The sequence below is a fragment of the Dermacentor albipictus genome, chromosome 1, assembly GCF_038994185.2.
Source record: "Dermacentor albipictus isolate Rhodes 1998 colony chromosome 1, USDA_Dalb.pri_finalv2, whole genome shotgun sequence".
NCBI classification, from domain to species: domain Eukaryota; kingdom Metazoa; phylum Arthropoda; class Arachnida; order Ixodida; family Ixodidae; genus Dermacentor; species Dermacentor albipictus.
The window spans coordinates 229752460-229764587 of NC_091821.1; the positions used below are offsets into that span (position 1 = coordinate 229752460).

Sequence of the window (12128 nt, forward strand, 5' to 3'; positions counted from 1 at the left end):
GTCGTGCCAGCCGTGATAAGTAATTAATTGCTGAATTGAGTAAAGCATTGGCATTTATGTAGCTAATATTGGGACCTATGCAATGAACTAGGATAAATCCAATGTGATGAATATTGAGGAAGTAATGTTTAAAATAGAAAGCAAGACATGTAAAATGGCCCATTGCAAAGAAAACATCACATGTTTGTAGCGTAAAAGTTAAAAACTATGAAATTGCTATACTGCCAGAAACACGAAATGACAGGCTACAAGCAAAAATTAGAAGTTGTCATGTATTGGCCGCGAAACCGAAAACAAAGCTTGGATGACCTTTTCTTTTTCTCGGCAGTGCTTCAAAACCTTTTGTCATTGTCTCAACTGTGATAATTTGTGATACTTTGTTTAACAGACGGAGAACAGTAACCAGACGTTAATTAACATTTGGTTGTTGTGAAAAGCTTGTTTAGTTTCAGAGATTCAAAAATACCCAATAGTTCCTGTCAAATAAAAATGCTAACTGTTAGTGTGTAGTATTTGATTCTTATTCGAAAATTGACACTTGCACTTGTGATCTTCACCTTATTTCCTATGGACACTGAGGCACAACAGGCTCATGTAAACTCCTTGCTTGGCACCTCTTATAGCGGCACTTGCAAGCAAGTCTACGCCTGGGCAGTGCTGGTATCCCGGAGATGTCAGAGGCCGAAGCATTGAGCACAATTGCTGAGCAGCACAAGACTCTATTGGCAGTACTACACCATCGTCTAAAGAATATAAAAATTGTTCTGGCCCAGTGGAGCACAAAGGATCCCAAGGTAAGATTGCTATATTACCGATAAGAAGCTACTTGTATTGTTGTAATCGTTCAAAAAATTTTCAAGGTTACTTGACCCTTTTTGTACCACAGAAAACGTCAAAATTTGTACATAATTTCCCAAAGATTTCCAGATTCGTGGCCTCACGACATCTGTAATCATCATCGGCTATATTCCTACAAATTCTGGGGATGATTGTACTTGTCAACAGTTAGAGGAAGGGTTGATATGATGTGCAGGAGAAGCATTTTTTTTCAGGGCTGAGGCCTGCTGCGAGGCTCTTGTGATAGTTTCCACCATCCAAGAGTGCACTGGTCTTGAATGCATTGGTTGTGGCGACTTGGGAAAGAATGTAATTGAACCCCAGTTTCAATAAATTTGCGATTTGATGAATTTTTCACACTCCTCTAGAATGCTGAAAAAATCATGTACTTTTGTTTGTTTCCTTCTTTTTTTCATTCACTCTTTCAGTCATATGTTTTATGACAAATGAAAGCAATTTTACACTGCACACTCAATTGAACGGAGCTTTGACACATTGTATACACACAGCCATAGTCTTCATGGGAAGTATCTCTGCAGAAGCGGCAGAGGAAACTCATCACTATGCTATTTGCGAGCTGGGCACTTTGGTTGACACACATCCTAAGTCGTACTGTTTTTGCTCGCAGGAACCAGGCAGAAATTGACAGTGAGAGCTGGAGCTAGTGTTTAGGTGTAGCGTTTGGCTGGTAGTTTTTTCTGGCCAATGTAATGGCAATCACAATCTACAGACAGCATATTAATACCCGCACATTTTTGGTAAAAGCAAGGCTTCCATTCATGCTGATTGTGTTTTTACCACTCTTACATTTTAAACATGGCCCATAAGGAAAATTACAATAAGCAAACTTCACTGTCAACTGGCTGATCAATATCGCAAAATGTGTGTGGCTCTTTTAATCCTGTGAGGTGATGTAGGCCGCACCACTGCTGGAATTATGCAGGGATTAATATCGTAAGAAGTAATCAGACTTTCAAGCATGGCATGAATTAGTACTACATATAGTTTTAAGTATCAGTCCTGGGGTATTTCATTTTTGCCAAGGTTCTATATTTCTTGTGAGTCGGGACTATGGTCAGAGTGGCTGCTGCATGTTTTGCATGCTAATTGGAACAGTGCCTGTATTCTTGAATGTTTTCACTTGAGAAAAAATTGCTGCATGGGGTCTGAAACTAACGGGGGTGTCGGTGGTTTCCATTGTGCTGGTTTTCAGAAATAAAAATGCCTCGCTGTGAACATTGGAGGCCCTACAGTATCACTGCAGCGAACACTGCCTCAGTTAGTTGCCTATAGCTCACATGCACACACTGATGTGTCATTCAGTACCACTTTTATGGCTGCAAAGGATTAGTCATATAATCATTACCCAAAATTTTTATTATAACTATATATAAAATGTGCTAGCACATGAAAAACCTCAATACAGTATATAGAAACTTCTGGCTTAGTGCAGTTGTCAGCTCCAGTGGGTTCTTAAGTGAGTTGTAGCTGAACAGTTGCAACTGAAAAAAATATCATCATCATCAGCCTGTTTTATGTCCACTGCAGGACGAAGGTGATCTGCAATTACCCCTGTTCTGTGCCAACCAATTCCAACTAGCGCCCGCAAATTTCCTAATTTCATCGCTCCACCATGTCTTCTGCCATCCTCAACTGTTTCCCTTCTCTTGGTACCCATTCTGTAACCCTAATGGTCCAACGGTTATCTAATCTGCACATTGCATGACCTGCCCAGCTCCATCTTTTCCTCTTACTGTCAATTATAATATCGGCTATACCCATTTGCTCTCTGATCCAAACCACTCTCTTTCCGTCTTTTAACGTTATGTCTAGCAATCTTCGTTCCATCTCTCTTTGCGCGATCCTTAACTTGTTCTCAAGCTTCTTTGTCAGTCTCCAAGTCTCTTCCCCGTATGTCATCACTGATAAAATGCACTGATTGTACACCTTCCTTTTCAATAACGGCAAGCTTCCAGTCAGGAGCTGGCATTGTCTGCCATATGCGATCTAACCCATTTTTGTTCTTCTGTGAATTTCCTTCTCATGGTCAGGGTTCACTGTGATTGACCTAGGTAAACGTACTCCTTCACGAACGGCTGACCGGCGATCCTGAACTCTTGCTCGATTGCCCGGTTATTCATCATTATCTTTGTCTTCTGCATATTAATCTTCAACCCCGCTCTTACACTCTCCCTGTTAAGATCCTCAGTCATTTGTTGTGATTTGTCTGCATTGTTGCTGAATAGAACAATGTCATCGGCAAACCGAAGGTTCGCCGATGATTCGCCGTCGATCCTTACTCTTAAGCCTTCTCAGTTTAATAGCTTGAATACTTCTTCCAAGCACGCAGTGAATAACGTTGGAGAGATCATGTCTCCCTGTCTGACCCCTTCCTTTATAGGTATCTTCCTACATTTCTTATGTAGAATTAAGGTAGCTGTGGAACCTCTGTAGATATTTTCCAAGGTATTTACATAAGCGGTCTGTACTGCTTGATTGTGTAATGCCTCTATGACTGCTAATATCTCTACTGAATCATACACCTTTTTGCAATCTATGAAAGCCATATAGAGAGGCTTATTGTACTCTGCAGATTTCTCGATTAGCTGATTAGTGATACGGATGTGATCCATTGTAGAGTATCCCTTCCCGAAGCCAGCCTGTTTCCTTGGTTGAGTAAAGTCCAGTATTGCCCTTATTCGATTGAAGATTATTTTGGTAAATATTTTATATACTATAATGGGCCTCTAATTTTTCAATTCTTTAACATCTCCCTTTTCGTGGATTAGTATAATGTTTGCATTCTTCCAGTTTTCTGGTACCCTTGCTTTCAATAGACACTTCGTATAAAGAGCCGCCAGTTTTCCAAGCATTGTCTCCTCCATCTTTGATTAAATCGACTGTTATTCCATCTTCTCCTGCTGCTCTTCCTCGTTTCATGTCTTGCAAAGCCCTTCTGACCTCATTGCTAGTTATAGGAGGAGTTTCTGTATCGTATTCATTACTGTTTCTGATTGAGGTATCGTGACTCCTCTGGGTGCTATGCAGGTCAGTATAGAATTTTTCTGCTGCTTTAACTATATATTCGAGATTGCTAACGATATTACCCTGCTTATCTGTCAGTGCATGCATCTTGGTTTGTCCTATGTCGAGTTTCCTTCTTACTGATATCAGGCTGCGTCCATTTTTTACAACTTCTTCAGTCTTTCTCACGTTACAGTTTCAAATATCACTTATTTTCGCCTTGTTGATCAATTTTGACAGTTCTGCGAATTCTATCTTATCTCTTGAGTTGGACACTTTGATTCTTTGTCGTTTCTTTATTAGATCCTTTCTTATTTGGGAGAGCTTGCCTACTGGTTGCCTTGGTGTCCTGCCTCCCACTTCAATTGCTGCCTCTGAAGCCAGCCTAGTTAGGGTTTCATCCATTACCTCTGTCATCATCATCTATCTGTTCTAAGGCTGCATATTTGTTTGCAAGTACCAGCCTGAATGTGTCTGCTTTTACACTTACTGCCTCTAGGTTGACCTGTTTCTTCTTGACCAATTTTGCTCTTTCTCTCTTCAAATTGAGGTGAATCCTAGCCCTCACTAACCTATGATCACTGCACTTTACCCTACGTATCACTTTTACATCCTGCACTATGCTGGGATCGGCAGATAGTGTTAAATGAATTTCATTTCTTGTTTCACCATTAGGGCTTTTCCAGGTCCACTTTCTATTGCCACGCTTCCTGAAAAAGGTGTTCATTATTCGAAGCTTCTTCCTTTCTGTGAATTCTACCAGCATCTCTCCTCTAGCATTCCTAGAATCGACGCCGTAGTTGCCAATTGCTTGTTCACCAGTCTGCTTTTTCCCCACTTTTGCATTGCAGTCGCCCATTACTACAGTATACTGAGTTTGCACTTTTCTCATCGCTGATTCAGCATCTTCATAAAACTGATCTACTTCATCATCATCGTGACTGGATGTGGAGCGTAGGCTTGTACTACCTTTAATCTATACCTCTTATTAAGTTTGATTACAACTACAGCTACCCTCTCATTAATGCCGTAGAATTCTGGGTCCGGACAGGCCAACAGTAGAAACTGACCCTGTCATCCTTTAATTGCCGAACTCTTTCGAGTGAGGCTAGCTTAGCAGGACTCTTTGAGAAACTATCAGACATTGTTTGGGATATCATCGGCCTTAGTGAGATTAGAAGAACTAGTGAGGCTTGTACTATGCTGAATAACGGACATGTCCTCTGCTATAGAGGTCTCCCATATAAAAAGCAATGCAGGATAGGATTCCTTATCCATAAGGACATAGTGGGAAACGAAAAAGGGTTATTTTTCTATATTGTACTCTGAATAGCAGTTCTGACGTGTACTGCATATGTATTGTGCCCTGAAACTTCAAAAAAAGGGGGAGGGGTGGCTTGAGGCAGTTATGCTGCAAATGGGATGAGATGATTCTTGGAAAGTTTTTCACACATTTCGATCCTTTAAACCCCTATCATTTGGTTTGTTTGTGTGGTGATAACTGGATAACAGAGCATATATGTTTGGTTGGTTACCAGATGCTGCAGTGCTCACTTTACGTTCTTTCCTGGGGGTGAATTACCATTTCTATAACATGGCATCTTTTTTTCTATTACAGATGGCACTTGATACAGCAATAAACATGAACGACCAGTCTACACTCGTAGACATTCTCAATGTTGTAGTTTTAAGGCCGTAAGTGAACCTTATATACATATTTAATTACAGGGCCAGTACAAAGATTTTGGAGCTGGGTCCTGCACCTAACTTGCTGAATTTAGCTCCCTGTGACTTTTGCCAGCCTCCTGACGCAAAATTCAGAATAAAACCACTGTATTTTGAAGGAGGTGGTGGAAATCACTGTTTCTAAACCGATAATGTACAGTAACTTGCAGCACTTTCTAGCAATAAAACATCTCTTTCCATTGGTATGCATATGTTGGAGGCAGTTGATGAAAGGGGTGACAGTTTATCTGCGAGTAACATGCTATGTTTCCACATGGATTGTAAATTGATTAATGCTCTTTCACACAGGCAAATATGGACCTTAGATATGTGCCAGACAATACTGCCTGCTATTTTTGATCTACTTCAAAGTAAATATGAGTCGTAAGTATAGCTTCTTTCATTTTTCATTGATGTGTGTATTCAGTGCTTCACTTTCAACAGTGCTGAGACTGCTGCAGATACAATATTTAAGAGGAAGCTTTAGCTTGGGCCCAACTTCGATGCCGCCCATTGAAATACATGTAAAATGCAGAAACGTTTTTCTGTGATAACCATGGTGCCCATTTTAATGAAATTTGTCACATTTGAGAGATAAAGTTAAAATCTAGTGACTGTTGTAAGTGGAATTTTGATTTAGGGCCTGAATGTTTTTAATGGTATTTTCAAAAATTGGTAAGTTTGAAAAAAATAGAAGCACGAAGTTTACAACTTTGTAGCTCTGCACCTAAAACAGTTGTCGCAGTTCTGTAAACTGCATTCTTTAGAGCATCCAAAGCGGACAAATTTGATATGTCAATTTATATCTTATGTGAATTTGTTACATTGCATACAAGGGCTTTGCAAAACTTCTACTCACAAATTAGTTTTTTTTTTTGAGAGCCATATATAATATATGAATTTTGTCCATTTTAGATGTACTATTAGGTGCAATTTACTGAATTAGTATTTAATTTTTCATTGCGGAGTTACAGAGTTGCAAGTTTGACAGTTTCATTTTCTGAAAGTTTGCCATATTTGTATATTTTTATTTAAACATTATAGGCCTTCGCGCCATCCCTTAATAAATACATTTTGTCATCATCATTTAAACATTAATCATGTAAATCGGAAATTCACACCAATAGTCACTAGGTTTTAAAGGGCCCCTGCAACGGTTCGTACAAATTTTGTAGACGCGTAGGGTACAGCTTAAGTAGAACATGCGCACCACAATTTAAGTGAAGCGTTACGTATTAATGGAGCTACAAGCGATTAGAAGTTACCCTCCTCCCTAGCCATGCTTTTCCTCCTCAACTCGTTCGCCTTGCGAGCGGGGCTAAGCTCCACCTTCACTGGTTCCGCGTCACGATGCGACGTCACATCGTCCACTTCCGGTTGTTTTGGAGCCCGCCCCCGCCCGCGCGAGACCTCTCCACTAGCCGCTTGGCCGTCGACCCCAAGCGAGAGCTATCGAAGCGCGTGCCTTGCGAGCATTCTGTCGTAGCGCCGAACGTGTCTGGTATTCCGGTAACCACAGGCAAGCTGGTCATTTCGGCAAGTAACTGGAGGCATAAACTCAAGCTGATGAAGGAACATTAGCGTAGACGTACGTGAGCGGCCTGATCGGTCGCACGGTCCAGGCACTTGTTGGCGCAGCGCATAAACAGCCAAACAAAGCGCTGATATTGCTCTAACCAAGTGTTAAACATTTTAAACATTGATAAAACAACGTGTTGATGATTACACTCCTGCGAAAAATACACTCCAGCAGCGGAGAAGAATACACTTCGTTGCTGCTACTGTGTATGGTTAAGTTCTGTGCCACCAGGTGGCTGCACCATGCAGACCATTCACATTTTCCCTTCTGCTCATCTCATGGCTCACAGACCCTGTCCCCTTGCGCTTGCGTTTGCCCCAATACCGGACTCGCGAAACGCTATCGCGTTCGTAATCTTCCGGTGTAGAGTGATGGCCACAAACGCGCATATCCTGGCGCCGATCGGATAGCGGCAGTCCGATGCGCAGCAGCCAGTTCGCTCGTACGCTGCCTTGCAGAGGGACACGATGTCGCAGCTTAACATATTGCCAGTCGCTACGTTTGCAGTCCACAAGGCAACAACGTCGAATCATAGTGCTCGCGAAAAGACTGAGACCACTCTGACCGCAGAGCTCTTGTCAAAATGGAGTACGTTGTAACACAAGCAGACGACACTTGCTGTGTGCCGGAAGTGCTTAAGTGTACTGAAAAATTGTTGTTGTGCATTCTCTTTACGTTACTTTCTTTTTATAAAAACAAATTAACTAACATTCCAACTATTACGAATATCATTTATTTACCATAAAGTTGGAAAAAATATCGATCACGCGCCCTGGTCAGCCAATCGGATAGCTCACCCCACTGACGTCGTATGGGTGATTTCGGTCATATGGGTAGGGGGCGGCTTAAAATTCCGCCGAGCAGTTTGCTGCGATCGGCAGCAATGTGCATTTTTAAAACCTTATAATAAATTACACACTTTATGCGGAGCACTTAGATGTGTCAATTAATGATCAGAAGGACCTACTCTAACGGCTCAGTACGTTTGTAGAAAATCGTCAAAAGCGTTTCAGGGTCCCTTTAACTTTTTCTTTTAAATGCTACAAACCTAATCAAATTTGGTGCTGTGGTTGCAGAGAAAAACTGTCTCCTTTCTCATGTATTTAGATTGGAGGCCCCCAGCTGGAGCTTCCTCTTAACACACTAAACTAACATTTTTAATCTGTGTTGGATGCTTCTGAAAATTTGTACCTGAAGGTGTGACATAATTGTGACATGTCTAGAGTGTATAGGAGTAAAGGGTAATTGTGTCATATTGAACTGGGGTTGCAAAGTTTGGCAATGTTGGAAGAACTGAGAGTTCTTGGTCCTGTTGCTGTTTGTAGCCTTTGGTTGGCTGAGGCAGTTTTCGACACTTCATATCGCGTTATTAGAGAAATCGTGTGCGCTGGATATTCATGCACTGTAGGAATGATGGAAAATGCAAATCTCCCATTGACATTGTCGTGGCTTCCTGCAGTGCTATGGATTAATTTTGATAGTTAAGTAAAGTCCAGCTTGTTCGTGGTCAGTATGTTCGCCATCCTGTCGTAGCTTAGTACTTTGCACTGTTTCCTTGATCAGGAAACCGTCATCACAGTGACATCATAGACAGTTACAAATTTGTGAATGCAGCAGAGCTCTGTCACTTGCGAAGTTAACATACTTGCCTGGCCCGTCAGTTGTTTGGTTCACGGTTTCACTGGCAAAGATACAGAGCTCTTAACACTGTGTAGTTTAGTAAACACGTTAAACTTGAGTATACGAGGAGAAGTAGAAATCCTGTGCGAACGAACTAGCCGTGAATCAGTTCTTGTAAACCGAGACAGGCGAGGTTTGTTTTACGAAACATTATGTATAGGTGCCTTATGTGAACTTAATTCACACAGGCTGTATTCACGCAGGCTGTATACCACGAAATGCGTAAGGGAAATGGTTTATTGAAGGGAATGTAAACTACAATTGAATAATTATTGATATCCGCACAACTAAAGCCCCCGGTTTCTATTTTTTTAAATTGTTGTTTTGTATTATTTTCCATGTTGGTGCTATTGTAAATGAGACGTACACGTTTGCAACATCAATCCTCAATTAAAAAAGAATGAAATGAACTTGTTTTTGTGAAAATAACAAAAAATTCGTTATCGTGTTCAATGACCTATGATTAGCTCCCTGAGAGGAGTAATTTGTACCATACAAATTCACATGGTTTGTACTCTTAATGATCAGTCATACGTATATTTGAATGCAATATGGCAATTCATCGGTCGCATGCGCAAACCAGCTACACCAAGCTTTTACAGCAAACTATAGCTTTAAATGAAACACGGCACTGCATCACAGCGTCCTAGCATAGCGTAAGGTGCTTTTTTTCTTTCGTGGAGTAGGCTAAGTTGTTCTTGCTCTTCGGAACAATTAATGTTCAGCCAAGCAAATGATTAGGTTCATAATGCTGTTCGTAAATTTGAGTTTGTGCTGCTCAAAAACGACTGGTCGTGTAGGCTTGAGCTATCTAGAAAAGGACAAACATCAGCCAGTTCACGGCAGTCATTTTCTTGTAAACCTCGACTGCTGCACTTCATGCTGAATTTTCTGCTATGTTGATATTTGTCGTTGTTCTTGGCAAAAATTCTTCAAGCTTCTCACACAGAATCATTTTGTCTGCCTTTTTTCAACAAGTTCACTTCATCACTTATCTTCATATTCGTATTCTTCACCTGCATATACAACACGCGTCGTTTTCATTCGCATCCAATTTGCTTGAAGAGTGTGCCAGTGTGGCTCTCGCTGTCTCTTCAGGATTATTTTAACGGCCAGTATTCGGTGGGAGTCTTGCTTGTTCTTTTGCGGGAACTCGCTTCGATGTGCAAACCGAAACGTCGGGTAGCATCAAAGATACCGAGTCGCAGATACACCCTCGAAATCTACACAACCTTCCAGGCTGTCGTACACTCAGTGAAATAAGACTCCTTGATGTGGCGTTCGCACACGACTAATGCGGTTGCAACATTTACTCCTCACGGCGAAGCGTAAGCTCTCATTTTTCGGAGCGTTCTAGGTCTTGTGGCGTTGAAACCAGTGAAATTTTCGGCCTTGGCTGGCGTGTTTGTAGCCAAACTTACAATTCGACGCAAAGCTATGGATGCTCCTCCGCCCAGTTCTTTGCACGAATACTTTGACTCTGTATCGGAACCTCAGGAGCTTGGTATTCACGAACATCGCCCACAATATTCACTTCGCTGCTGAAACGTCGAAGTGAATTATGGGAACTTGGAGAATTGTTGTTACTGCGAGCGCAGAGCACCGTGCTGTCCATGCCGCCTGCATGTGAACAAACGATATAAGTGGCCGGTTTTCAAAATGACTCATTGCAGCAAGAAACGTCACACATTGATACAGTCTCCAACCATATGTTAACGATTTTCTTTCAGGCTTTAGCGGAGAAGCAATTTATTTTCAATATTACAGAAGCCGCCATAACAACAGACTGAGTAGCAGACGATGCGCGCTTCGCGACAGGCCTCTGATCGCAGCGCCACTCCCGCTCTCATGTCATGATGCGGAGAAGCCGTGAACTACGCCGCCCGGCGCGCAGCCGCTTGGAGCTTGGAGGTGCTAAAGTCCCATGATAATTTGAAAGTAGCGACAATCTTTGAACTCTGCCGCTGCCGCTCGACCTCCTCGCCTTCTCCTCGCCCGTTGCGCGTTCCCCCGCGGCAACCAGTTTTGCCCCCGTTTTTCTGCACGACGATTGGTCTCCCTGCCATTGCCCTTGGAAACGTGCGGATCTTGAGTTTTGCTTGTGCTTTTTCTTTTTAGTTCGCGCCATTTTTCTCCTGAGCAGGGCTGGCTCGGCGTTTTAGCTCAGCATAGCGAACGTTGTAAGCTATGTTTCCTGCTCTATGTGCTAGCGTTATGCCGGGCTGTTGCGCATATGACTGCAGCAAGAAGCCTGAAGATGGTTATGCGGTTTTTCTGATACCACAAGGAAAGCGTGACGGCTTGTGCAGGGAGCTGTGGCTGCATAACATTGGCTGAAAGAACTTTGTTCTGACAAAGAACAGCATTGTTTGCGAGCTGAGGAGTCTTTCTTATAGTTCATAGCAAAGCATCCCGTAATGCTGCATTTTTTTTTTCATTCATCCGGCCTGCTCACCAGCGTTTTTGTTGCGGCAATTTGTATGTTGCATAAAAATGCGGTTGTCATCAGTATGCTTAATATTCCCGTGCGGCTCCATCACCTTGCTAATTTTGTTATTCAGTCGGAAGTGCAGCATTATAGATTCTGCTTTGCGCCCTGACAAAATTAGTGGCAAGTATACCCGTGGTATTGCAGGTGGTGAGCATTAGCTAGTCAACATTCAGCTTTTCTTAAGTTTTAAGGCGAAAGCCTTTAGATCTCTATGTTTCAAGGTCGCCTTGTAAACTGGAAGTATCACGTGACCCAAGGAAGGCCAGAGGTGACCCAAAGCATGTCCACCCCTGTATAAGAGAATGATTACCCAAGGTAATTAATGAATCATTACTGCTTGACATCAGGTGGATTAGGGATGATTAAGGTTGATTGGAGTGTATTAAAGAAGAATAAATTGGATTAGAGTACATTAAGAAGGATTAAGATGCATGAATAAAGATTAAGGTGGGTGGAGGATTAAGGCAGGTTATGGTGGATTAAAGTGGAGAGTTGATGAAAGGGTATTAAGATCGATTAGGGTCATACGGATTAAGGTGGATAAAAGGAGACTAAGGTCGATTAATGTGGATTAAGGTGAGTTAGGGTTGATAAAGGAGGATTAAGACCTATTAGGATGGATTACGGTAGATTATGGTGGATTAGGGACCATAGAGCTGGATTAGGTTTGGTAGAGGTGGATTAGGGTGTATTAAGGTAGATTGGAACTATTGAGCAGCAATAAATTGGATTAAGGTACATGAATAAGGAATAAGGTGGATGAAGGAGGATTAAGGCGCATTATGGTGGATT

General features: G+C 41.9%; 1 protein-coding gene across 5 annotated transcripts in view; it reads left to right on the forward strand.

The window, feature by feature from the left end:
• kat80 (katanin 80) overlaps positions 1-12128 on the forward strand; it is a 204711-nt gene that overhangs the window by 163686 nt on the left and 28897 nt on the right. For all 5 annotated transcript variants that reach the window (XM_070531014.1, XM_070531011.1, XM_070531010.1 and 2 more), the window contains 3 exons: positions 624-794; positions 5480-5556; positions 5896-5970. In XM_070531014.1, coding sequence (XP_070387115.1) covers positions 624-794; positions 5480-5556; positions 5896-5970 — 323 coding nt within the window. The remainder of the gene's footprint in view (positions 1-623; positions 795-5479; positions 5557-5895; positions 5971-12128) is intronic.